The sequence below is a fragment of the Anser cygnoides genome, chromosome 23 (assembly GCF_040182565.1).
Source record: "Anser cygnoides isolate HZ-2024a breed goose chromosome 23, Taihu_goose_T2T_genome, whole genome shotgun sequence".
NCBI classification, from domain to species: domain Eukaryota; kingdom Metazoa; phylum Chordata; class Aves; order Anseriformes; family Anatidae; genus Anser; species Anser cygnoides.
This window is the reverse complement of record NC_089895.1, coordinates 3,099,769-3,124,972: the sequence shown is the minus strand read 5'-3', so window position 1 is coordinate 3,124,972 and position 25,204 is coordinate 3,099,769. Positions and strand designations below refer to the sequence as shown.

The 25,204-nt window shown below is 46.9% G+C and overlaps 2 protein-coding genes across 5 annotated transcripts in view; one reads left to right on the top strand and one right to left on the bottom strand.

Moving 5' to 3' along the window:
* Positions 1-585: 585 nt before the first annotated feature.
* Positions 586-10,877, bottom strand: MTHFR (methylenetetrahydrofolate reductase). Of its 2 annotated transcripts, none has more exons than XM_048067707.2 (12): positions 10,737-10,877; positions 8,276-8,527; positions 6,945-7,183; positions 6,713-6,823; positions 6,355-6,548; positions 5,634-5,884; positions 4,843-4,977; positions 4,395-4,575; positions 3,791-3,973; positions 2,329-2,430; positions 1,980-2,099; positions 586-1,462 (listed from the first exon to the last, which is right to left on the bottom strand). In XM_048067707.2, the coding sequence occupies exons 2-12, from the start codon at positions 8,515-8,517 to the stop codon at positions 1,265-1,267; spliced, it is 1,956 nt and encodes a 651-aa protein (XP_047923664.1). In that variant the 5' UTR covers positions 8,518-8,527; positions 10,737-10,877; the 3' UTR covers positions 586-1,264. The 2 variants fall into 2 exon arrangements, with proteins under 2 accessions (XP_047923664.1, XP_047923666.1); XM_048067709.2 differs by lacking the exon at positions 10,737-10,877 and adding an exon at positions 8,113-8,169 and having other exon boundaries at positions 8,276-8,458.
* A 52-nt stretch (positions 10,878-10,929) lies between these two features.
* The window catches only part of CLCN6 (chloride voltage-gated channel 6), a 31,743-nt gene continuing 17,468 nt past the window's right edge, over positions 10,930-25,204 (top strand). For 2 of the 3 annotated variants that reach the window (XM_066982273.1, XM_048067706.2), the window contains exons 1-22: positions 10,930-11,069; positions 11,654-11,713; positions 12,770-12,835; positions 13,233-13,298; positions 13,999-14,065; positions 14,466-14,572; positions 14,807-14,933; positions 15,565-15,632; positions 16,032-16,090; positions 16,771-16,903; positions 17,827-17,940; positions 18,182-18,348; positions 19,235-19,361; positions 19,735-19,861; positions 20,194-20,347; positions 20,438-20,597; positions 20,730-20,836; positions 21,128-21,314; positions 22,014-22,171; positions 23,001-23,157; positions 23,883-23,990; positions 24,217-24,342. In XM_066982273.1, coding sequence (XP_066838374.1) covers positions 10,986-11,069; positions 11,654-11,713; positions 12,770-12,835; positions 13,233-13,298; positions 13,999-14,065; positions 14,466-14,572; positions 14,807-14,933; positions 15,565-15,632; positions 16,032-16,090; positions 16,771-16,903; positions 17,827-17,940; positions 18,182-18,348; positions 19,235-19,361; positions 19,735-19,861; positions 20,194-20,347; positions 20,438-20,597; positions 20,730-20,836; positions 21,128-21,314; positions 22,014-22,171; positions 23,001-23,157; positions 23,883-23,990; positions 24,217-24,342 — 2,529 coding nt within the window. In that variant the 5' untranslated portion in view covers positions 10,930-10,985. Of the gene's footprint in view, positions 11,070-11,096; positions 11,473-11,653; positions 11,714-12,769; positions 12,836-13,232; positions 13,299-13,998; positions 14,066-14,465; positions 14,573-14,806; positions 14,934-15,564; positions 15,633-16,031; positions 16,091-16,770; positions 16,904-17,826; positions 17,941-18,181; positions 18,349-19,234; positions 19,362-19,734; positions 19,862-20,193; positions 20,348-20,437; positions 20,598-20,729; positions 20,837-21,127; positions 21,315-22,013; positions 22,172-23,000; positions 23,158-23,882; positions 23,991-24,216; positions 24,343-25,204 lie in introns of those variants that run through there. The other variant, XM_066982274.1, reaches the window with a different exon arrangement.

Here is a 25,204-nt window from a genome sequence, read left to right as displayed (position 1 = left end):
TACTTGCTCCTGTGATTGATGCCCTGTAATTACCCTGGATATATGAGCCCAGTCTCAGACAGCTGTAATGAGAGGGTCTAAAGAATTTGGAAAAGGCTTTTCTTCCTTGCTTGTTTGAAAGAGATGCTTGCAGCTTGGCAGGGATCTTAAAATCCCACTGGGAACTGCCCCAGGGTCTTGTTTTTCCTAGCCCGTGGTAGCTTTGCAGGATTGTTAAGGACACAGTGTAGCCCCCACAGCCTCTCATTTCAATGGTGTGAGGCCTAAGGCTACTAAAGTCATTAGGTCAAGAAAGATGAGGTTATTTTTCCCTACTGGTACTGGAGGACTACAACTCCCATGGCCTTGCAGAACTGAGCCAGAGGCTATAGCTGGTTGCTTTTGCTGAATTTTAAGACTTAAGTTTTCTTGGCTCTACCAGAGCTTTGTCCATACTTTATTTAGGGCATGTGTTGAAAATGGAAGCAAAACAGGCCTAGGTCCAATTGTTTTCTTAAAACTTTCCCTTGTGCCAGTGTAATTAGTTCACAAACAACATTATTCTTTGAACTGCTTACCAGAATCTAATCTAGAACAAGAGGCAGGTGTATTCATGTAGTTTATTGTACTTGAAATAGTGTGATTCCTATTTGGTTTCATCCAGAAGTAAAATTCATATATTCCTATTAAAAAACCAAACAGGAACTATAGTAACAGTTATGTAGAAAAGTCGGAAAATTTGAACCGTCTTCTGGAGTAAGCACAAAAGAGATATCATCAGTTATGATGCAATATATCTTCGGAGTGTAATATAAAAGCAGCTTGAGCTTCTTTGAAGGGTTGGTAACCACTGAAATATTTTCCTTGCATAGGCACTGCTGACAGGAGTGTTTCTGCCCCCAAGGCAGTGTATCTGGCATGAGAATGTTACCAGAAGCCCACTAAGTTGTACCACATTGATGCACCAGAGTTCTCCTACGCTATAATCAACATAGCCATGATTAGCGCCTTTCCATCCTGCAGAACGAGCCTTCAAGCTCAGTCTGGATCCTCACCTCAGAACTTCAGAGGGTTCTGGCTGCTGTTCAGTGAGAGGAGGTCAGGGAATATTTGTGTTGGGGATAGAAGAGGATGTAGTGTGGGTATATATCTGCGAGCTTGCCTGGCTCTGAGCAGAGGTGCTCACGGTATTTAGGAGTGCATGGTCCACCATCCTAACAGGAGCTGCTTTTTGGCTCCCTACAGTCAGTGAATGGATGGAAGAAATAAGGGATTAGAAGAATTTTCACTGCTGAGCTGGAGAGTTCAGGAGCTCAAAGGTATCATCCACAACCTGCCAGAGGCAGTTCTCAAGAGGGAAGTCATTGTCCACAAGGTTGACCAAGTAATAGTTGTCATGGATGTACTGGATGATCATGCGAGAGGGTGACTCCTCTTCGTAGAGCTTGGCCCACTGCTCAATCCACAGAGCAAAGGCCTCATCCTGCCAAGGAAAGAGAGAGATGGTTGTAGGGGTGTCATGCACATTTTATTCTATCTCACTTGGGAAAAACTGCATCACACACGCCTGGCAAGCCTGGGGCTTGTTTCTTCTCAGTAAAAAGGGCAAGAGCTGAGCAAGGAGCATCCTGCTTTCCAGTCAGTGGGAGGTGCCCCAAGCACAACTGTTCAGAGCTGAAATGAGGCACGCTTGCAGTAAAATGGCTCAATACTGCCCCTGTGCGTGTAAGAGGGGAGGGAGAGCTACTGCTCAGAGCTCTGGGGACTAGTACAGCAACAATGCACGCCCCAGCCCCCTGGGTACAGAGTTTCTCTGAAAAGTTCTCACTAGATCAAAGCTCTGCATACCCTGAGGGAGCAGGAGGAATGATATCTAGACCATGGCAAGCTAATGGCACAACAGTCCTCAACTGCAATAAGTGTTATAGACTGAAAATAAACCAGACGCTCTGAATTTCCAGGGTATCACAGCAATGCATCCAGCAGCAGGAAGGACTCACCTTCCAGGAGAGGAAGCTTACAGGATCCACTACAGTGGGCTGGATGATCTCCCTGCCTGGGAAGATGCCCCAGGTGACAGCATTGGGTTGTAGATCAGGAGCATTGGTGATATTCTGGCCCTGCAAAGGAAAGAAAATCTTTGAAGCAGCTGCTGGAGGAAGGATTGAGTGAGTCAGCAAGTACATTTATCCTGTCCTTGTTAAGAGATCAGATGGCTGCTTCAGGTCACAGCTGACTTGTTTCACTTTCCCCTCCCTTCATGTTGCACTTTGTTCCTGGGGATGTCTGAATCTTTGCTATTTGCCTCTCTCCCAAGGTGGTGAAAGTATCCTGTAAACAGCAGCCTACCTTGACATTGACAATGTGGTAGTTGACCCGCGACTCGTATTTCTTCAGCACTTTGAGCAGTGCCGTGACGATCTCACTGGAGGTGAAGAACTCTAGGTAGGCCTGTGGGGATGTGGAAAGAGAAAGAGTAAGAGCCTTAACTCACGGCAGAGCTGGGATACATACAGGCAACCAAAAGAATGGTTGTAGACTGTGCTGCTTAGAAACCAGGCAGCTTAAGACTTACATGTCCATCTTCAGAAACATGCACTACAAAGGAGACTTGAGCAAAGGGTAAAGCAAATTAGTAAGAGAGATGGGAGGAAAAAAATGGAGAACAGAGGTAACAGCCCAGGAGCAGCCAGTTCAGGAAAGCCACAAGCTTCATGTTCTGCACCCATGTAGGCAGACAGGCTGGGATATGCTCCAGGCACTGTAACCATAGCTGCTGGGCCTGGAAAGCAGCCTGTGTCAGAGTGCTTGGAAGAGGCCTGAGCTGGACTTCTGTTCTGTGTGGTCTGTCTGGCCAAGGCAACTCAGTCTAGCAGGAGCAGAAGCCTGGGGTCTCAGCTGGGCTCTCCAGCACACCCTCTTTGTCCTGTCTCATCTATTGTCCAGTCATCCCCATGAGTTTATCCAATCTAATTCTGTACTTGCCCTATCTACACTGCTGTTCTGTGCTTGGCTGCTCTCAACAACTGCTTCCCCTCCCCCCATTTCCTGGCTATTGTGTGAGATGATGGATTTCCCCTCACCTCAGGGGAATTTTTTTTTTTGGAAACATAACTGCATTTACCATCTGCTCGTTTCATGGTTTCAGCAATTTGAATCCCTTTTGAACAGAGCTGCTTTGTTTCCTAGTATGGGCCACTTGCCTGACACTTACCTTGACGCCGGAGATTCCTATCACAGCCATTAGTAGCAAGGCTGTAGGGCCTGAAAATGCATGACAGTAGGAGGCAGACAAGGGAGATAAGGCTACCTGCAGACCAGAGAAGTAACCTGGCAGCTGTCTGAACAGCACAGCAGTAGTGCTGTAGTAGAGGCAATTGGTGGAGAAGTCTGCCTTAGAGAAGGACAGATGGAAAAGTTAAATACCCTGTTAATACCATGAGAAGCTGGATGGTAGAGATACTACCTCATTGATTGCTATTATTTGAAAAACCTGAGTGCTTCCTGCATCACTGAATGGGATCAGCTGCAGTGGGCAGGCACTTTTTATCTAAAACTTCATAGCTCTGCTTTGGAAAAGTAGTTACCACCAATTACTTGCTGAGAGTAAAAACAAGAAATTGTTTAAGTGAGAGAAAACCCCACTTATGTAAGCTACAGAGTGCACATAATCTGTCTCAAATCACCAGAGGAGCTTTCCACTACCTCAGCAGGAAGGCATTAGGATAAGGAACCAGAAGTATTATCTGGGTGAAAGCATAGGACCTCCCTACAAAACTGAAACCAAACCCAGCCCAGAATAGTGCAGTACCTTTTGGAAGACATAACCTCCGCTAGGCCCCCAGCCTACGATGGGGTCGGTGGATGGTTTTCCATTGATATTTGGCTGGGAGTTGATAGTCAGGATTCCTCGTCTGTTCACCTTCTCCAGCTGCTCCTTCAGAAGGTTGGTTTCAGTAGCAAGAGGGTCATCGTTCCAAGGCATACACGTAACCTACCATGAGGAGAGAGGATGGCTCGCAATGTGTGCAATAACCCCCTTTGTTTACCTGCTGGGCGCTGAAGGAACCCAGAAGTGCCCTAGTGATCTTGAACACTTCTGCCTGAGGACAGAATTCCCATGTTTGTTTCAAGGGGCAGGGTATTTTCAACTTTAAGAATGATTTCCATAGTCTGTCAGTGCAGACCTGTCTGTCTTGTCCTACTGTAGCAGCTTCCCTTTTATGTTGAGCCCTAGCTCTGGCTCCTGGATTCCCTGCAGTAAGGGTATTCCCTTTAGCCACAATCTCAGCAAATCCTTTTAGATAGGAAAGTGCCAATTCTTGTTTAGAAGAACAATGCGATACCAGGAGCAAGAGGAAGTAAGTGCTGTTGTCTGTGCCACACGGACCGGCCCTTTCTGGACCATCACTCACCTTGTGTCCATTCTTGTTGGGCTCTCCAGTGATGTAACACGTGAAAACCTCAAAAACACTTTCCTCACCAGTCAGTTCTTCTCCCCACATCTTCAGGAGCTCCTCCCGGGGAGACTTGCTCTTCAGGTAGAAGAGATAATAGTCCTTCAGCTCCCCAAAGGCTGGAGAGGAGGAATTACCCCTGTAAGCAGAACAGATGAAAGATTAAGAGGCCGCTAAGGAAGATGCACCAATTTGGCGATGGAGGAACGCAGCCAGCTACAAACCAGAAGCCTCAACATCTTGATGCTGTTCTCTTCACCTCATTCAAATCCAAGCAACTGGGGACTGCTTTGTTAAGAGAACATCTCATCTGCCAGGCCCAAAGCATGCCCAGGACACCAGCTACAAGGACCAACTGTTCAGTACCACACCTCTACCTCCCTGCCATCACAGGCTAACAGCTTACCATCGGCCATTAGGGAAATCATCCCATTCTTGAGTTCGATAAATGTAGCTCTTTGGCCTGGAGGCCCAGAAGATTGGCCGTACATCTTCAACTCTTCTCTTGGGGTGAGCGCTGACTGCCCAGGGCAGAGGTCTCCTGCACAGAAAAAATGGAAGTTAAGATCTGCTGACTTTCCTGGAGAATTGGCCCATGGAGAGAGCAAAGAACAGGGGATGAGAAGAATTCTATTTGTCAAAAAGTAGAACAAACCTCTTCTTGCTTTATGCAAGATCTTTTCTCACTCAGTTCCCTCACAGATGCTGGGTAGGTGTCTGTTAAATGCAGAACTAACACCTGAGATGGGATGAGGTAAGGGAAAAGCACTGTATGAAGCTATTTTTAACAAGAGAAGTTAACCCTTTTCTTTTGCTTCCTCTTGCCTGTGGACTCAGAAAACCCGTTCCCTATCTCAGTTGTAGAGCACTCTAGAAATCTGCAGTGGGAGCTCACAAAGCACATAGCCTTTAAGAGGGCTATTGAGAGTCTTCAAAAAGAATGTTTCTTCCAAGTGGCAGAGTTTAGTTTTAAAGTTCCAGAACAGGCTACTTTAAAGCCACTTGATTAAAGTTCTTCCCTCAGCTGCCTACTCTATTCTTCCAGTTTTTGTCAGAGACCTGCAGGAACGGTGAATTTCTAAATGCAGAAAGATACTTAAAAAACAGGAGAACAGAGATACAACCCATCCACTGCTTGTGCCTTCAGCAGATGGAATGTGTAAGATGAACTGAAAGAAACCAGCATACTCAGCTCACCTGGGGTCTTCCTTCCAAAGGCCGAGGCGCTTAAGGACTTCAGTAGTAGCCACTTCCCGATTGAGGGTGTAAAAATGGAGCCCATGCACCACGCCACTGTCCAGCAGCTCCCGGCACATGGACACTGCCAGCTCTATCCCGTAGTTCCGGATAGCCGCGTCGTTGTCCTTGATGGGTTCAATCACATCTTTGATTTCTTGAGGCACTTCCAGCTTGGAGAGCTTTACCAGCTGGCGCAGGGAGTGGTAACCCTGGATGAAGATACAGAGGATTTCAGTCTTTCCAGACCCTTTTCTGATGTCCCAGTAACACAGGTATTTCATCTCAATTGTATAGCACGAGACTTAAAATTGGGGGCTTCTGGATTTTGTACTCTCAGGCCTCATCCCTGAGACAGTAATGCAGCCTGGTTATGTCAGTTGAGGTTATTTCTTCCTATTTCTTTACTCAGTGCCTGAGCCCAGCATGCTGACAATGACAACTAACAACTCAAGACTGGTAGACCACTGTCCTCTATATCCCTCTCTGCTATATGGGCAGAGAAAACCTTTTAAGCTTATGCCTAAGAGTTTAATTTGGCGAACCACCTACAGACCTATCACATTTAGAACCCTCACTTCCCAGAAAGTTTTGAAGGGTATTTACAGACCTCTCTCAGGCCCTGACCCCAAAACACCTAACATTCTTATTGCCTCCCCAAGCCAGAATTACTAGATTTCACCTGTATGGGGAAGATGCCAGGAATAATGGGACAGGTGATGCCAATGGCTTGACAGTCCTTCATGAACTTGAGAAAGGTTTCTGATCGGAAAAAAAGCTGTGTAATGATGAAGTCTGCCCCAGCAAGAACTTTCTCCTTGAGGTGCTTCAGGTCTGCCTCATAGCTCTCTGCTTCAGGATGACCCTTTGGGTAGCCTTTGCAGGAGGGGAAGAAAAAAAAGAAAGCCAAAACCTGACGGTCAAGACGGTGCAGTAGAAATCAGAAAGTAGCCAATCGGATTGTGCTGTCATTTACAGCCCAGGTCCAGAGACGGACTGCTGGGCTGATATCCCTCACATCTGCAATTAAAGATACATACCTGCCACACAGATGTCAAAATAATCATCAAATTCATTGCGAATGTGCTTAACCAAGTCAACAGCATAGTTGAATCCATCTACTTCTTCCTCCCATTCCTCACCAGCAGGATCTGGAACGAAAATAAACCCAGTTCCTCCAATTGTTATTTCTTCATTTTACCCAAGTTGAATGCAACAGCAACATAACCTCAGCACTACGCATTGTAAGTGCTGTAGGACAAAAGGATTCACCTCCACGCAATGCCATGATGTTCTTCAACCCCAGCCGCTTGGCCTTCTGCAGATGCCCTGTGATGTCATCCTTGGTCTGGTTGCAGCATGTCATGTGTAGGATGGTCTCCAGGCCACAGTAGTTGACTGCAGTGTTGGCAATAATCATGGAAGATGTTTCCTTGTCAGATCCTGGGTCCCCTGCAGGATGCCATGTCACATCAATGAAGAGTGGACCACCTGCTCCCATGCGGTCAAACCTGTGGATTTTAGAGGTGCGTTACCTTACCAGGTAGCAGACTCCCTTCTTTATGCCAGGGATATCTTGCTCACTGCTGGCATGCCATCAACAAGCAGAGAAAGCTTGGATGACAGCAGTAGGAGAGACAAAGAAGTGTTGAGCCAAGAGTATTTTCACATTGGCCACTTGCTAAGGATAGTCATCATTTAACACTGTATGAGGAAGGGCTTAGAAACTCTTGAAGAAACAAGCTGAGTTGTCCCTGTAGAATAAACTTCCTCTCAGCATGCTCTGTTAGACTGATAAATCTGATAGACAACAATGCAAATTCCATTCCTTTTGAGATGGAAGGCTATGCCAGAACCCTCTGTTCCCAGCTTTAACTCATACAGGCCACAAATATGGAAAGATGGACCAGATCTCTGTGGTGTTCCCAAGCGTGCCTAATGGAAGAGGCCCCCTACCTTGTTGCTCTCCTGCTCCAGGCCAGAACACAAGCTTCTGTTTAAAGTAGACCTGGCACTGGCACACAGCAGCAACAGAAAGAATTACAAAACTTCTCCAGGTTGAGTACATGGTGGCCCCTGGGGCTTAGGCTCCAGGAGAACCTTTAGTTCTGGTGGAAACTATCACCTTTCATTTAGCATGTAGATGGGGACATCACTCTCAGACTGAACCTGTAGTCCTTAGTAATACAGAGGCATAAACCATAGCAGCTGGATGATTCTGAAAACAATCTTTCCAGAGACTTGGGCACACTGCCCATAAAATAGTATTTTTCTGTTTTAAATAGGTACTTGTCTGCTCTGTTGTGGCCTAGTACTTTGCTTGAGCATGACAGTGGCCTTGCTCCGTCTTCAGAGCTTGTGAGAGGGAGAACAGTCTGGCACCCTCAATAACCCCGCTGTGACACTTAACTCTTCAGGGCCTCCAAGGAAGATAAGTTACCTGGTGTCCATTACCCTCCTCAGCAGGAAAGCACAGCCCCATTACCTGCTTCGTCACCTGAAAGGGGAGACAGAGCACGGGGCAGAGCCTGCCTCATTAGCTTTTTCCCAGCCCTCCACCAAAGACACTTCATCTGTCCCCTCTCCCACCCTGCAGCCCTCACCTGGAGATGAGATTGACCGCAGCATTGGCTGTGCGTGGAGGGAAGAACTCCAAGGAGAACCACCTGTCTCCAGAGTCCTGCCGGCGGCGCATCTTCTCCCGCAGTCGCTCATGACGCTCGGCATCGAGTACAGGGGTGGAGCAGCGTGAGCTGTCCTTGGAGCTCTCACTCCCGCTGCTGCTGCCGCCATCGGACTTGGAGCTGGAGCTGGCACTGCAGGTATGCTGCGTCTCATTGACCATGGTGAGCTCTCTGGAGGAGGGGAACACAAGGAGCACGGTGGGTATAAGGCAGGATAGATCTCTGCTAGGAGAAGTTAGCGCTGGGGTGGGCAGTAGATGACAGCAGGTACAAGGAAGCCTATGCCAAGCCCACCGTTAATCACCAATCAGCTTCTTTTGCTAGCCCTCTCTGTGAGCTGCAGTGGGGGTTCTGCTGAAAACACAAAATGAGAACACGATCAATTTAGAGCATGCTGGAAGGAAATAAACATAGCAGTTGGCTTCACGCCACCCTGATGCACCTCTTCTGTACCTACTGGGTCAGATTTGGTTCTCAGAACAGTCAGGTCAACATCACTTTTGCCCTGGCTACAACCGAACAAGCCATGATGCCCACATGCATCAGCTGAGGTCGTCTTTGATCTTGTGGTCTTGGGCTGGACATGCCAGCAGACTTTTTCAGCTGCCCCTTGGACTGTATCCATCTTCACAAATTCCCATCTGTTTGCTCTCCCAAGGCAGTGTTTCCTTACAATGCAGAGATAAGGGCAAGTGCTAATGTGGCAGGTAGACAAGAATGCACAAACTACTCCTCTGTCAGGAATCCCGTCTGGAACAGGGCATCCCCACAAATTCTATCTTTTGTTTTGTCTTCATGGGCAGCGTGTTGCATTTCTAAGCTTTAGTCGCTCTCCACTAGACATATCTTTTCCACAGGCATTTGTCACTGCACACACTCAGCTATTTCCTTCGCTAGGTACCCTGTTCATGTTCCTTTCCTCACTGATTGTGGCTGCTTGGAACAAGGTCCCATCCCTTTCTTCTCTGCCTTGTAAAATGATCAGGTGTGCTTGTTTGGCTTTACAGAAAGGAAAACAGCACTGCAAGTACAAGCAGGTCTAGGATGCCCAACTCCACTTAGCTCCCTGGGCCACAACTGCTTGATATTTTCTCCCAGAAGTGTTTCACTCTATGCCTTGAAAATGAGGTAGTGATTACAGCTAATTGCAGAAGAGCTGCCATAAAGTTTGGATCCGCATTGTCTGCTTATCTAAGTCAAAGCTTAGAATTGTCACTGGGAAACAGCAGACTGTCATTACATAACCTTGGAGCCTATTTTGGAGGGAAATTGTTGCACCATCTAGTGCACATTTTGTCCTTACAGGAACTGTGAGAGTTTGGGTCATCCGAGCAGACTTTGAACTCTTCTTCTACTGTTTACACTGAGCTGGCAATCAAGCAAAAACCCTGTGGGAGAAAGTCTACTTTTACCACCTGGGGACCTCTCCAGCTGGCAGGAGATGAGAGAAAGGAGTGCAGGGCTCCTGGTGCCAAGAGAAACCTGGAGTCTCAAATCTCTTGTGTACCAACACAGTGGGTCACAGTAAAACCAGCAGCTATTGACAACTACAAAAGCAACCTCTGGTACACAGTTAACAGCCTGCCCAAGCTCTTTCAAAAGAAACACGTGGCACTAATCTGGGGAATTATCCCGAAGCACACAGTGGTGAGCAAACTAGCGGGTCAGAACCGTGCGCTGTCACCTCCCGCTACCTTATTTCTGAGGAACGTGCTACAATGCCTCAGGCAAAGCAAAGCCGGACCTTGGTTCTCCTACTTGAGATTGAACACCCAGCATGCAGGAAGGTTTGCTTATTAACGTCTCTGTGCAGCGAGGCTTTCCCTTGAGAACTCCTTATCTCCGTGGCAATCTAGAACCACGCACACAATAGAAAGGCTGCTTAAGTTTTATCTACAGGCAGCGTTTGGAACAGCTTCCCTAGGCTTACACGCATCGCAGACCTGCTAGCAGAAACTTGCGGCTACTGTAAAGATAAAAAGCATCTTTCTAAGCAGCAAAAGCAGTCGCAGCATACATAGGACAGCGAAACAGCAGCTCCCACTCCCCTATGACCCCCCCGGGCCACCCCGCCGGGCTCGGGGCAGGGATCCGCGGAGCAGCACGCCTACGCCCGCTGTGTTTACCCGATCCCCGAGGCGCCGCTTTACCTCACCGCGGGGCATCTTCACAGCCCCCAGGCCGGAGCTGACCCCCCAGAGGGCTGCACCCCGCTGAGCCGGGCGGCACCACCCAGGGCAGCGCCTGCGGGGCCGCGCAGACACCTCGGGGGGGGGGGGGGGGCCGCGCACGCAAACCCGCGGGGCTCCGAGGGACCGAGCTGCGCGTGGGGCAGCCCCAGAGCGGAACGAGCCGGCCCCTTCCCCGGCGCCCCGCTCACCTCACGGCCGGGCTGGGCGCTGCGCACCGCGCGCGGCCCCATCCCGCGGCGCTTTAAGCCGGGCCGGCGGCGGCGGCGGTCACGTGGTGCCCGGCGCCTTCCCTTACCCAACATGGCGCCGCGGCTTCACCTCGCTCCCCTCCCTCCCTGCCTAACCTTACCGCGCCGTGAGCCGCCGCGGCGGGGGTCACGTGGGAGAGGTGGGGGTGGGCGCGGGCGGTGCCGGGAGAGGGGCGGTGGCGGCGCAAGATGGCGGGGTGCGGCGCGGGGCTGTGCTGCTGCTGCTGCCCGCGGTGCTGCGGCGAGCGGGAGAGCCGCACCCCTGAGGAGCTGGTACGGCCGCTGCCCCTGCCCCGCGGGGCTCCCCGCCTCAGTCTCTGGCGCCGCAGCCCCCGCTGTCCCGGTCCCCCAAAGCACCGTTGTTGGCCTCAGCTCCCGCTGGGCCTGGCAGCGCAGCCCCTGCTCCCAGCACCTCAGGCGGTGCTGCGCCTCCTGCCCGCCTCGGGGCTCGTCCTGCCCGGCTCAGCACCGCTCCTGCTGGGGGAGCGGGGTGCGGGGGCAGCGCCCAGCTGCCCGGAGCGGGGTAACGCTGCCTGTGCAAGTCTCTTGTCCTGTGCCCCTGTGACTTGATGTGAAGGAAGGGGGGACGTGGGCTTGGCACGCTGCTTTACCTCCACGCAGCGGCCCTTCACAACATAGTAACGTAATATATTCGTGCTGAAGGGCAAGCTTTAAGGTAAGGCCCGATATATAGTCACCCCAAAGTAAGCGGTGATCTGGTAAATCACACCCAAGCTTTACAACCATCAGTGGGCGAAGCCTTCCCTGATTTTAGCTTTGCTACCAGTGTTTGTGAGCGCCAGTGTATGCATTCATTTCCCTGATGTTTTTTCATTCCCATGTTCTTTGTTTTGTAGACAATCCTAGGAGAAACTCATGAAGAGGAAGATGAGATCCTTCCACGCAAAGACTATGAGGTGGGAAGTTAACTGATACCAGCTTGTGAAACTGACGTGGCAAGAACTGCAGACAGGTTTTGATCTGTTTGAATTTACAATGGGGTAGGCACTTAACTTGCATCACTGTAGCTAGGTTGTATTGGTACCAACAGAAATACCAGGAGCTGTTCTGCTTGCAAACACCTGTTGCTTATCATTTGATGGTGGTGTTTGTAGATTAATGCCCAGTGCTCTGAGTTTGCTGCCCAAGTCAGACTCTATTGAGAAAATGGATTTTCTGAATCTGTTACGTTGTTCCCCCATTTTAACATGAGTTTACAGGCTCTTGTGGTCCTATGTCATTGTGACCGTGAAAAAACATCTGTAACTAGTTGGTCACTGTTGCTTTACTGCTGTCTGTGGTGTCATGCTGGCTCAAAGCAGATCTTATCTATCACATACTGATTCTTACAGGAGACTTTTAATTTTAATGTGTCTGTATGGTGGCCCTGAGCTGTTCAGAGCAGTTGCTCTCAGCATGGGTGTCACCAAGTTGTTGCTGTTTGTTTTAACACCAACCTGTTACCCTTTGGCTTGAAAAGGGGAAGCTGATGTGGGTAGAAGCTAACGGTACTTCGTGCCTACAATGGGGCAACTATTACTTTTAATTTTCTCCTGTGATAAGGTTAAGAACCGGTGCTGCCTGTCTGGAAAGGAACTCATTTCTAGCGTTCATGCTGTAGTGAAGGATTAGATTTCATGTTATCCCCTGCACTGTCAAATTGGACACGCTTGAAGTCTAAATCTGTACATTGTGACTTTAACTTAAAGTTGTATTAATCACTGGTTTAGTTCTTTCTCGTCTTTGGCAGTGAATTTTGGTCTGTTCTTTCACTTCCCAATTCTCCGAGTCAGCCTCTACTGGAAATATTTAAATGAAGTTGTTTACGGAAGTTCTTCTCCTACAATTGTTTGCCAAACCTTCTGTGGGGTTGTAATGGCTTCTGTAATCTTTAACAAGGCCTTCTGCCCATAGCATTTTGCCCAGTCTGTAGCAGATGATTCTCTTACGTTGCCCTTTTGGCATTCTTCCAGAGCTTGGATTATGATCGCTGTATCAATGACCCGTACCTGGAAGTTTTGGAGAGCATGGACAACAAGGTAAGATTTTTTTTTTTTTTCTTTCGGTAGCTTGAGAGCTAAAGCTGTAGAAATACCTTCCACTACGGGAAGTTTATTTTTTTCTTCTTTATGGTAGAAATTCTCTAATTTTTTTGATGAAAAGAGTAAAAATAAGTGTAGAGATTGTAGCTCCCAGCATCTGTTCTGATCCTCACTTTCGGAGTGAATGGGGTGTTAAGCACTTCCATCTCTCTGCTTTCAGTTTGCTGTTGTCAAAGCACTTCCATCTCTCTGTTTTCAGTTTGCTGTTGTCGCTATGTTCTGTTGATTTATCACTATAGCTGTAATTCACCTGTGGAGCCCAAATCCACCTTTACCTGGTTTCTCTTTGTATGTTGCTTTGACTTGGCTTTTTAAAAATCCTTTTCGTACACAGAAAGCACGGAAGTATGAAGCAGTGAAATGGGTGATGGTTTTCGCCATTGGAGTCTGCACAGGACTGGTAAGCGTCATGGTGTTTGGGGAATGAAGACACTTCCCGACACTAGGCAGGGATAATTTAGAAGTCAGTGGCAAAAGAGAAGAGAGGAGATACCATTCGCTGTCACGAAGTGGAGAGCTTAGTAGTTGGAGGTGGCTTTTGGGAATTACAGCATGTTGCTGATAGATTATTTTCCAGGAGGACTTTTTTTTTGCTTTCCTTTCAGTTCTTGCTGTGTTTTCTTTGCAAAGTATTCTGGCAAATTCTTTAATTCTGTGTACAGGAAAACTTGTCCAAAGTTAGCGGTTAATCCAACAGGATGCCAGCTTACAGTTGAGCTGTGTTTGTTCTGTTTGGCAATACTTTCTTCACTGTACATGCTTGAAAACTAGTTTCGCTGACCGTATGCCTCAGTTAAAGTTAGCTTTTTTTCTGTATCCTGAAGTACGTTTTGGGTGTTTAAAAAAAAAAAAAAAAAGGCTACCAGTTTAGTATCCTGAAGTATATCTCTTCAGGAATAATTCTGGGATGGATCTGTCCAAGTGAGAACAAGGGAGGCAGAAGATCTGAGCTTTGTAAGCTACTTTACTCTGAACAGTGCTTTTGATTTCCTTTTCCTTTGTCCTCCCTCATGCATACCTCATGGTAGGGCTTGCTAGGAGGTGGTCAATGGTACGTGTATGTAGTAATTTCTGATGACAGGTCTGTCTTTTTTCCATAGGTGGGCCTCTTTGTGGATTTCTTCGTGCGACTCTTTACCCAGCTCAAGTTCCGGGTAGTACAGAGCTGTATCTTTTACCTAGCATTTGTGTCCGGTTAGACTTGAGTGACCTTTTTCTTTCTGTTGCTCAGAACAGCTGACTCGTAGACATCTGCTGTCATTCACATGGTTGATTAATCAAGTTTTCAACTTGCTTATGTAATTCAGCTCTCGAAACCAAGGAAGTGGTTCGAATATCAATATATGGACAAAGGCTAATCCCTGAAAGAACGACTGGTTTCTCTTCCTTGTATGTTAACTCTGAGCTCTGAAAAGGAGACCTGTCTTCTTGATGGGTTGTGTCATCTGTCCTGGCTGGGGTAGGAAGCACAAACTTTGCTCCTGATGCCCGTGGGCCCCCCAGACAGTACCAAATGATTGTGTGTTGGTGGGAAGAATGTCGTTTCTTTCCTTGACCCTCTCTGCAGCAGTGGAAGAATGCACAGAGAAAGGCTGTCTTGCCTTGTCTTTGCTGGAGCTGCTGGGGTTCAACCTGACCTTTGTTTTTCTTGCAAGTCTTCTGGTCCTCATCCAAGTAAGATTTAAGTTTGCTGCTGCTCTTTACGTAGGCTTCCTTTGCTCTCCTGTGGTCCTGGACGTGAAGTTTCCTTCTTGTCCATAGCACTTACTGCCCGAAGGCATTGTACCAACTTGAGAGTGCTAATTGATATAGCTAAACAGTGTTTCTCTTGCTGTGCTCTCTGACTGCGATATTGTCAGTCAGCTATGAAGTCAATGCAAGGCAGCGTCAGTGTTTTCCTTTCTGCAGCCTGTGGCAGCTGGATCAGGAATTCCTGAAATTAAGTGCTACCTCAATGGGGTAAAAGTTCCAGGGGTTGTGCGGCTCCGGACAGTGGTGTGCAAAGCTATGGGAGTGCTCTTCAGTGTGGCAGGAGGTAAGAAGTGCTGCGGTGTCTTCGTCTTTTTGGGGTAAGGAATCACCGAAGGGGGAGAAATGAAGGGGAAGGGCGTGGAAAGTTTCTCTTTCGTTCCAGTGAAATGATTTTGGGCTGGAGCCAGGTTGTCAGCCCTGGATACATACAGGGAGTAGAAAAGTAGATAAGGCAGATGGATCAGGACTATCAGGGGAACAGATACTTTACTAGGTGGTCTAGTCAGAAGCGGCTCTTTGTGGCTCAGTCCAAGAAGGAGACCTGAGAATTCTCCAGAATGCATCATGTAGAGTAACCTGAAGGCTGTGCTGTAGGCAGAAGGGCATGGTAACCTGGAGAGTTCAGAGTCCTTGAAACAACAGTTTTTGAATACTTCCACCCACTTGGAGTGCAAAGTCTGTGCAAGTCTGTTCACAAACATCTGGGGGGGACACGGGCCAGCAGCTCTCTTCACCTTGAGAGGAGAGGGCGTAGCTGCCTGAACTCAGCTGAGGTTTTGGAAATTACCGAGATACTTTTATGGCCTGGTACAGGGAGGTTGTGCTATGCCAGGGGAGTGGTGAGCTGATCTCCTGCCGTTGTCAGCAGGGGAGAGGGTGGGGAGCATGCTGTCTCATCAGTCCTGTTTTTCCAGGTCTTTTTGTTGGGAAGGAGGGCCCAATGATCCACAGTGGTGCTGTCGTAGGTGCAGGTTTGCCACAGGTTAGTGCTGGCCTGGGTCACTGAGATGGGTGAGCTCTGGAGGCCGTTTATCCCTTTCCTGACTGAAATGCAGCGTTGCATTGGGTTGCCTCTTGGCCACAGTGCTGAGTACCACGCCTTTGCTTGACTACCATCCTTGGTCTCCTGCGGATGCCTACTCATAGCTCAGTTTGTTGCTAGAGGAGTACAGGGTGTTGGTATGTCTGTGCTAAGTGGGGCAGAAAAGAAAATGATTCTGTCTCCCACTGAGGTGGGAGTAGAGCTAAACATCTCTTGTAAGCCAAGAGCAAACTGCAGAAGATTGCGTAGAGACCAGCAGTTCACACCACTGCTTTGTAAGAGTACTGTGAGGAGAAAGTTTCCATCTCCCGTGTTCCTAAAGCTTTGCTTTCTGTGCAGTTCCAGAGCATCTCTTTGAGGAAGATCCAGTTTAACTTCCCGTATTTCCGCAGTGACAGGTACTGTAGCCAGGAGGGGGAGGGGGAGGAAAAGGGGAGAGAGAGGGTGGTGAATGAGCAGACTTCCTCGGGAGGAGGGTGGCTGCCTGGGATGAATCAGTTTTTTTTCAGTTTCTGTCTAGTACCTTGCAGTCTCATTCTGCTGGAGGACAGCACCAGGATACATAACTTGATTCTTCCATGCTACCCTTAAGGGATCCTGTCTCTGGTCTCCATGTTCATTGATGTTCTCTTGTACTGCTCAGCAAATCTCTACCCATTTAAAACCTTTAATCTGGATGGTTAAATGGCGTCGTTGTTGGTAACAAGCTCAGTTATGCACCTGGTACGAACAAGATAGGCTCCAGAGAAGGCTGGTCCACCTGCAAGTGAACAAGAGCTTGTCCTTCCCTCTCTGGAATTCTTTCAAGTGATGCTGGAGCACCGTGGTTTGGGATGTTTACTCGTATGCGTAGCAGTCACATAGTGCCACGGTGCTTTGCCCTGTATTGGTAATCTAGAGAGAGCATATGCTGCTGCAACAACTTACTGAAAAAATCACATCTGCAGTGGCCAGTTCTTCTCGCAGCTGTCACTCATGTATCTGTGGGATATATCAATAAACGGAAATGGTCCCTTACTTTGCAGAATCTAAGCATGTTCACAACTCTTTGCGAAGCTGACGTTGTTTTCCTCTTCAGGGATAAAAGGGACTTTGTATCTGCTGGAGCTGCTGCAGGGGTTGCAGCTGCCTTTGGAGCCCCAATTGGGGGTACTCTTTTCAGCTTGGAAGAAGGTTCCTCCTTCTGGAATCAGGGACTTACATGGAAAGTGGTAAGTAATGACTCTGGCTCTTTCTGTTTCTCTTTGAGCTGCACCTTGGGGAGGACTTATCTGTGAGGGCATTTGCATTATCCTGTGTCTCCTGCCCTGCCCTGGTAGGGAAGAGATTGCCTTCTCTATCGGTGCCCCAGAATTACTACAGATCAAGAGCAGAGGTGAATCTGGTACTATCTAGAACTGCCGGATAACTCTGTAGGTGGTAGATTTATTGTACCTGAAAGAAAAGGTTTTTGTACCTGGACCTTTGCAGCCCAGTTCTTTGGGAGCAGACAGAATTAAGCAGGTGCTGGACTTCTTTCTGCTGTCCTCTGCCTTGGGGAGCTGTATTGCAGCAATGCCCTGTGCCTTCTAGTTACGGATTTCTCTGCCTCGTGCTTACTTTCATGATGTAGATGGTTTTTCGATGAATGTATCACATCTCATGATGCTTCTGGCATTTCTCATGCCAAATGTCATGTTGATGGGATTCATCTAGTCTACTCTTTCACAGCAGGGATGAAATGAGCGAGGGATTTGCCAAAATTGCAGCTCTCTCTGAGCCAACGAAGACTTCAATTGCAACTCCAAACAAGCTGTGTTAGTGCCTTGTAATTGATTTCTAACTACAAATTAGCATCTGTGACAAAAAAAAAAAGCCACTGCAGGAAATACTGGGTGAAATTCCTGACTCTTCTTGTGAGAGAAGCCAGATCAGATAGAGTAGTGCGTTCTGGCCCTGCTCTCTCCTGCAGCAGGGAGTGGGCACTAAAACCGCAGTAGGACTGTTTTCGTAAAGCTTGATGTTCCATAAGCTTGATGTTCACGTAGCTTGATGTCCGTTGTCATAAATGCTTTGATCACATTGAACCATAAGTCTCAAGGAAGAGTCTTAATTTGGGGAGTTTTTATTTCTTCTAATTTTTCAACTTCCTTAGCTTTTCTGTTCCATGGCTGCCACCTTCACCCTGAATTTCTTCCGCTCTGGGATTCAGTTTGGAAGTTGGGGATCTTTCCAGCTCCCTGGGCTGCTCAACTTTGGGGAGTTTAAGGTAAGATTTAGTGCTATTATTTTTCCCCCTTCAATCTCCTGTCAGTTCAGTGTTTTTCTGGTTTTGTGGTTACATGCTTGTATTTGAGTAGTTGATGTTTAGCAGGAACATGTTAGTAACCTATGGCAGTGTTGTTCTGCTATGGTCATTGCTGCTGAAAGTCTCCTGCTATCAAGACAGAAAGAAGTGTTGGTAGGAAATTGCAATGACTAATGCTTTTCTTACATTTTTTTGCATGTAGTGCTCTGAGTCTGATAAGAAATGCCACCTCTGGACAGCTGTGGACTTGGGGTTCTTCATTCTGATGGGGTTCATAGGAGGCCTTCTTGGAGCCACCTTCAACTGCTTAAACAAGAGGCTCGCCAAGTACCGCATGCGAAATGTGCATCCGAAACCAAAGCTGGTCAGGTATTTGTGCTTTCTTGAGTTTGTGCGGGTGTGTCTGATCTGTGTTCAGTGCCCCAGTGCAAATGCATTGATCTGGAAGACCAGTGGGAGGGGCTGGTGGAAAACCTGTTCCTATTTGTTATTGAAATCAAAAATGAAGCATCCATGGAACTTAAATGAACACCAGAAACCAGATGTTACAATCTCTCTACATTTCTGTAATTATTATGGTGTTATAAGGAAAGCTGTAACCCTCTTATAATGGCTATGAAGAGAGCTCTTTATCATAGTGGCTACAGCTGAGCAAACTGGAGCTTCGTCTCCATGCAGGATTTTTGTCTTGTCCAAACAGATGTGGAAAGAATAGCTGAATCCAGCTTTTTTACATTATTATTATCTCGGATAGTTAAATCCACAACTGAGCTCTGTGGTATTTAGAGAATTGCCATGTAATTCTGGAAAATAATGTCTGGTGTAGACAGAATTCCTAAATAAGAAGCTCATTTAAAAAAAAGTATTTCAGTAGCTAGAAAAGAAATATGAAAGACTATGCATCAGCCTGTCCAGTTCTGTCTAGACGAGACAGACTTTTTACCCTGTAAAAATACAGAGAACATCGTTTCCATGTGAACAGTCTCATCACCAAACCCTGCCCTTCAGGTTTTTATATGTGACTGTGTTCTGAGAGCAGAAATAGCGCCGTTTTGGGGCAGGCAATGAAAAAGGGAAGTTAACTTAATCCTGGCAACTGAGCCATAATTCAACTTGACTTGCAAGCTCCCCTGCTTCAAATATTAAGCTGCTGTGACTGCTGCTTCTTAGAACCATTTAAAAGTTGTGAAGAGGCTGGACTGGGTTACAGGTCTGAGTGCAGCTTCAGCGTATGGTTTCTGCTGTGTGCTTGCAGAGTCTTGGAGAGCCTGCTGGTGTCGCTGACTACCACGGTCGTAGTCTTTGTAGCCTCCATGGTTCTGGGGGAATGCCGGCAGATGTCTTCCACCAGTCACAGTGGCAATGACACTTTGAGCGTGCAGGTGAGGAATCTTCCATGAAGATTGTATGTCTCCTTCATATTGTTCCTCCCTTCAGAGGAGCACAGGCAGGTATTGAGCCTTGATGGCATGCAGTACCCACAGAGAACTTGAGTTAAAACCTATGGACATTTGTAGGACCTTAAAGTAACAACGAAAGCTGTGCTTTGTGCTTCTGTAGTTTGACAAAGCAGCTCAGACTGTGAATCAGGGAGCCTACTGTCTGCAGGCCTAATGTCTGCTATTGATGTTTTGGTCTGAATATGTCAAACTGTGGGCGGACACCGTATACAGAAGGGTTACTCCTGTTCTGCACAAAGGCTAACATAGCAGGGAGTGGATTTTAACTGTTCATGTCCTTTGTGTCCTGCATCAGGGTATGTCAGAGGATGTGAATTCAAGCATCAAAACTTTTTTCTGCCCAAATGAAACCTACAATGACATGGCCACACTCTTCTTCAACCCTCAGGAGTCAGCTATCCTGCAGCTCTTCCACCAAGATGGTGAGTAGCTAGCAGACAATGCCTCATGCCATCCTCAGGCTTCAGAGCTTCATCTTGCTTGAAACAGTTTTGTTAAATGGACCACAAAGCTAACAGCCTCTTCAAGCCTTTATGGCTCAAGAGGACTGCTGGTACAACAGCTTAGCGTCCCCTCTCTGGGAAGAAAGGCCTGCTTTTCCTTTTTTTCCACTTATTCAATGTTTTCATGTGTGTTTGGACTGGAAGACTGTTTTGAGATGGGTCTGCTGTGAGCTGAGGGGTGGATGGTGTGAGACTTACCATCTGTCCAGCAGGCCTTTTCCCCTCTAGTCATGATTCTTCTTGTGTTACAGGTACTTTCAGCCCAGTCACACTCTCCTTGTTCTTCCTTCTCTATTTCTTACTTTCCTGCTGGACATACGGGATCTCTGTGCCCAGTGGTCTCTTTGTGCCATCACTGCTTTGTGGGGCTGCCTTCGGACGCCTGGTCGCCAACCTCCTCAAAAGGTGCATTGAGTGTGTGTGAGAGATGTGCTGCAAATGCATGCTGACCTCTCAGTCAGGTTATTCTAATCTCGGGGCTCTGTCTTGCCCTAGCTACATCGGCCTGGATCACATCTACTCAGGAACCTTTGCACTGATCGGAGCAGCAGCATTCCTGGGAGGAGTGGTCCGGATGACAATTAGCCTGACTGTCATCCTAATTGAATCCACCAATGAGATCACCTATGGGCTCCCGATAATGATCACCCTCATGGTGAGTGCAGGGTCTTGGCTTTAGCTTCTTGAACATGTACTAGTTGTAAATCTCTTCCTTTCAGGGCAGTGATGAGCCAAGAAGTCTTGTATTTGGATCAACAACTCAGTACACTCTCTGTTTGTTCTGCAGGTAGCCAAATGGACAGGAGACTTTTTCAACAAAGGCATCTATGACATCCATGTGAACTTGCGAGGCGTACCTCTCCTGGAGTGGGAAACAGAGGTGGAAATGGATAAGTAAGGCTGCTCCTCTTGGCAGGACTGTGGGTTAGAGTTTGTCATAGGGTTCTTGGCTCAGAAAGGAATGCTGTAATGGGGGGATGATGCGTCATGTCCAATGAACCTGGCTGCACCAACTGCTGTGAGAAGAGCTGAAAGTTGTGCATCAGGCCTGCAGCAGGAAAGAGGTGCCTGGAGCCCTTGCCGGGGAGGAGTGGACAGGTGGAGATCAGAGAAACGAATTTGTGAGGCTTCGGAAGAAGCTTGATATGAAGCATGGAGCAATCTTGGGTTTTTCTGTTTCCTCAGACTACGAGCCAGTGACATCATGGAACCCAACCTGACTTATGTCTACCCCCACACCCGTATTCAATCCCTTGTTAGCATCTTGCGCACAACGGTTCATCATGCCTTCCCTGTCGTGACTGAGAACCGGGGCAATGAGAGGGAGTTCATGAAGGGAAATCAGCTGATAAGTAACAACATCAAATTCAAGGTAAGAAGTTGGTTGTTCAGTAGGTTGAAAGGGTAAAGAGCTTGGTTGTGCAGGTAGAAGGTCCCTTCCTTTATTACCATAGAATCATTCAGATTGGAAAAGACCTTTAAGAATCATCTAGTCCAACCTTTAACCTGTACTGACAATTTTAATGTTGTCAATGCAGGATTCAGATCAGACATGAGCAATTACTAAAATACAGAGTTTTCAGAAATGCAATTTCATTCCGTTCTCCTGGTTATGACAAAGGCAGAACAGTGGTCTGTGTTAGTATAGAAGCAAAACTGAACAGGACTTCAAGTAACCAGTTTAGTATAGAGGTGAAAAAATCTTGGATTCAGCACTGAAGTACTGAACCCACTCTTGAGATCAAGAATGGTTGCCTAACTGCTTCTCTCCTTCACGGGAGGGGGAATGGGGAGAATGCTTTAACTTCCTGGGAAACTTGAAATTTAAGGTTGGAATAAGCCACGTGTTTGTGGCATACCTGTGCTCTAGCAAAAAGGGTGCCTGACTTCCTAAATTGCAGATTTCCTGCCAAAGGAGAGTACAGTCCTACTAGCTATTCTTACAACTACTGCGACAGCGCTAAGGAACACTTTATCTGGTGATTGAAAGCTACAAAAAATAATTTACAGTTAGTTACTCTTTGCTAATTGTTGACCTGCTTAATGGGTATCTGAAAATTGTTGTATCTAGAAATCTAGCATTCTCACCCGAGCTGGAGAGCAGCGCAAACGGAGTCAGTCCATGAAGTCCTACCCTTCAAGTGAGTTGCGTAACATGTGTGACGAGCACATAACAACGGAGGAGCCACCAGAGAAGGAGGATTTGCTGCAACAGATGCTAGAGAGAAGGTGAGTTACTGGTAGAAACAAAGGTAGGGAAACAGGGTATTTCTTAACATTGGGATGTGTTGTGATGCTTTGTTCAGTCCTTGTTATTTCATATGCTGGAGGAAATGGTACAAGTATCCATGTTTTCAGGAGAAGTAACTTGTCAGTACCCATCAGCCAGTGCTGGGACCTAAACCTGTGCCTGAGTCCTGGGCTAATGACTTGATGACTCAATTGTTAAATTTCCATCAAACACCTGCCCAAAAAGTATTTCCTGGAGAGGATAGAATACCTGGGGAAATGACTTGTCTTTAGAAATTAGTGCCCTCTTGTCCGCAAAAACCTGAGGGCTCTGCAGAGCTCACTCTCTAAAAGAGAAGAGCTAATGACCTTGTTACCATACTACTTAATACCATCTTTCTGGTAACTGGGCTGAGTCACTGGACTTTTACTGCAGTTATTTCACGCAAAAGCCCAGTGTAGTTAATCAGTTTCTAACCTCCTGATTGTGACATGTACAGGTGAAGTTATGACCTGACACTCTATCACATGCTTCAGCTGTTACTAGAATCTGAGTAATTTGGCACTGAAAATTGCTTCAGTAGCAAGTGATCTGAAACTGAGAGTTAGGAGACTGTCTCCATTTTACTGCTTATATAATGCTCTGTATAATGGCACTTGACTGTTCTCTGATAGTTTGCTTGGAGAAAAGGCTTGCTTGTCTCTAGAAAGAATCCCTGAAATATTCTGGAGAAGGTTGCAAAGAGATGAAATAGCTGTTGGTTTGGAGGCTGGTGTGTGTGTCTCGTTAGGTTTAAGTGACTTACAATATGTATTCAATCTGTTGCAGATATACGCCTTACCCCAATCTGTACCCTGACCAGTCTCCCAGTGAAGAGTGGACCATGGAGGAACGCTTCAGACCTCTGACCTTCCATGGCTTGATCTTGCGTTCGCAGCTGGTCACCCTCCTTGTCAGGGGAGTTTGTTACTCCGAGAGCCAGTCAGTAAGTCTGCCTAATCTGGAGTTGTAGCAGACATCTCCACCCTCTGAGCTAAGCAAGTTGGGGATGATATTTATAAGCTGCCATGAAGAATTCACCTATTTTTCCATTTTAAGGAATGCATCTTTGCTTTAAAAGCTGAAGGCAGGTAATGTGAATTTTCCCTTGCAGCTCTAGAAGAAAGAGATTGGAATTTCTGTTTAAGGAGCCCAAGGAAAAGAGAACAGCTACCACATTTGGGGAAGAAAAAGCAACAACCAACAGAGTGTGCATAAAGATGCAGTCAAAACTGGAGAATGGAGGGCAGATCTTAAATACAAACAGGGAAACCGGCAGCATATACTTTGTGTTCTTAATGTCATGTGCCAAGGTCTTCAGAGATTGGCTGCTGTAGTGCTAAGATCACTATGAGCATTTGTGTTTGAGGCCCAGCTTCCACAGTGCTATTTTGTTGCTGCTCTCCAGTGGTGAGTGTAGATATTTCAGAGGTTGGAGAGTATATCCATAAATCTCTGAGCTCAGTGCTTTTATGGGTTTGCACTTCCATTGCTGAATTCTGAACAGAGATGTTAGGAATGCCTTTGCAGAAGTTTTGTGTGTGGGCGTGGGGGGAAGGCAGTCTGGGTAAGCACAGGGCATTGGGAGGCACTATTTGCTGTGCTGCTTGCAGGCTGTGTACTCTCATGGAAGGCAACACATTGATTTGGTGGCATGTGTTTTAATTTCAGAGTGCAAGTCAGCCTCGTTTATCCCATGCAGAGATGTCAGAGGATTACCCTCGCTATCCAGATATCCATGACCTGGACCTCACGTTGCTGAATCCTCGCATGATAGTGGTAAGAGATGCACTGTGATGTGATAGTAAGACTCTACCTGTCTACTTTAGCTTCCTTCTAGATTTGATGTCTGCCTGAGGGTGAATGGACTGGCAAACTTCTGGTATTTATTAGAAGTTCTTAACGTTTCAGTGAATTAGAGCAGCTGTAACAATTGCTTGTTAGTGATTCTTGGAACTACTGAAAATGCCTCTTGTAAATAACATCATTATTTCTTCTTTCTTAGGATGTCACCCCATACATGAACCCATCGCCCTTTGCTGTCTCTCCAAACACTCATGTGTCGCAAGTCTTTAACCTGTTCAGGACAATGGGACTCAGACATCTACCAGTTGTGAATGCAGTCGGAGAGGTAAGTCCGTATCTCAGTTTTGTCTTGGCTGAGTAAGGAAGCAGATGTGGTTTTTGCAATGCTTTCCCCTTTGAGAGAGTTGAGATCTGTTTTAACGTCAAACAGATACATTTTAATGGGATCAGAATGTGGTCTTAAGGCTCTGAAGCAGTTGATTGCTGTGACTTCATTACCATCCTTAATGTCCAAGTCTACTCCCCACCTTCACCCCAAAGGACAGGACACGCAGTCTGTCTCCTTTCTCAGGCTGGCAGCATGTGGAAGCTGTTACTGTCTTGCACCTTTTGACAGTCCTTGAGCTCATCAGAGGTCACTAATTTGGCTTCCCCTTTGACAGCTTTATTTGAGGCCAAGAGCAGGATTTCCTGAATGTTGGGCAGGAGGTTTTTCTTTTGGACATAAACTTGCATTCTGTTCTTACTCATAGGAGTAGAAAAATAAAGAAGCTTTTGAACGGTTTGTGCTTGATTCACTGTACTTATCTCTTTGCCATCTACAGTGCTCAGAAATAGTCAGTAGGTGTCAGTAACTTCCTACCAGCATAATGAGAAACTTTCCTTAAGCCTGAACAAGGAAGCAAAATCCTGATGATGATGATAATAGCCTGAGCTGGTCTTTCCTTATGAGGCAGCAATGCTTTTTTCTTTTTTTGCCTCTAGATGTTCCTAATAGTAGGTATGTGCTGGGAGAGTGGGGTGTCTGTTCTGGTGAAACTTGAGTTTGAACCCACTGTAACTCTGCATTGGTTGAGAAGTACTTGAAGGTTCTCACATGTGTTGTTTTTGGGTTGGAAAGTACAACAGCTCTACCACGCACGTCTCTTAGTGGCACATCTGTGATACTGACATATCATTTTTTTCCT

What these genes read in the sequence shown, in the direction of transcription:
- MTHFR (XM_048067707.2), bottom strand. Translation starts at nt 8,517, where the DNA reads ATGGTCAATGAGACGCAGCATACCTGCAGTGCCAGCTCCAGCTCCAAG. An exon ending in TTTTGACATCTGTGTGGCAG is followed by an intron (nt 6,549 to 6,712) that starts GTATGTATCTTT and finishes CCTCCTGCAAAG; the next exon opens with GCTACCCAAAGGGTCATCCT. An exon ending in TAAGCTTCCTCTCCTGGAAG is followed by an intron (nt 1,463 to 1,979) that starts GTGAGTCCTTCC and finishes TTTCCTTGGCAG; the next exon opens with GATGAGGCCTTTGCTCTGTG.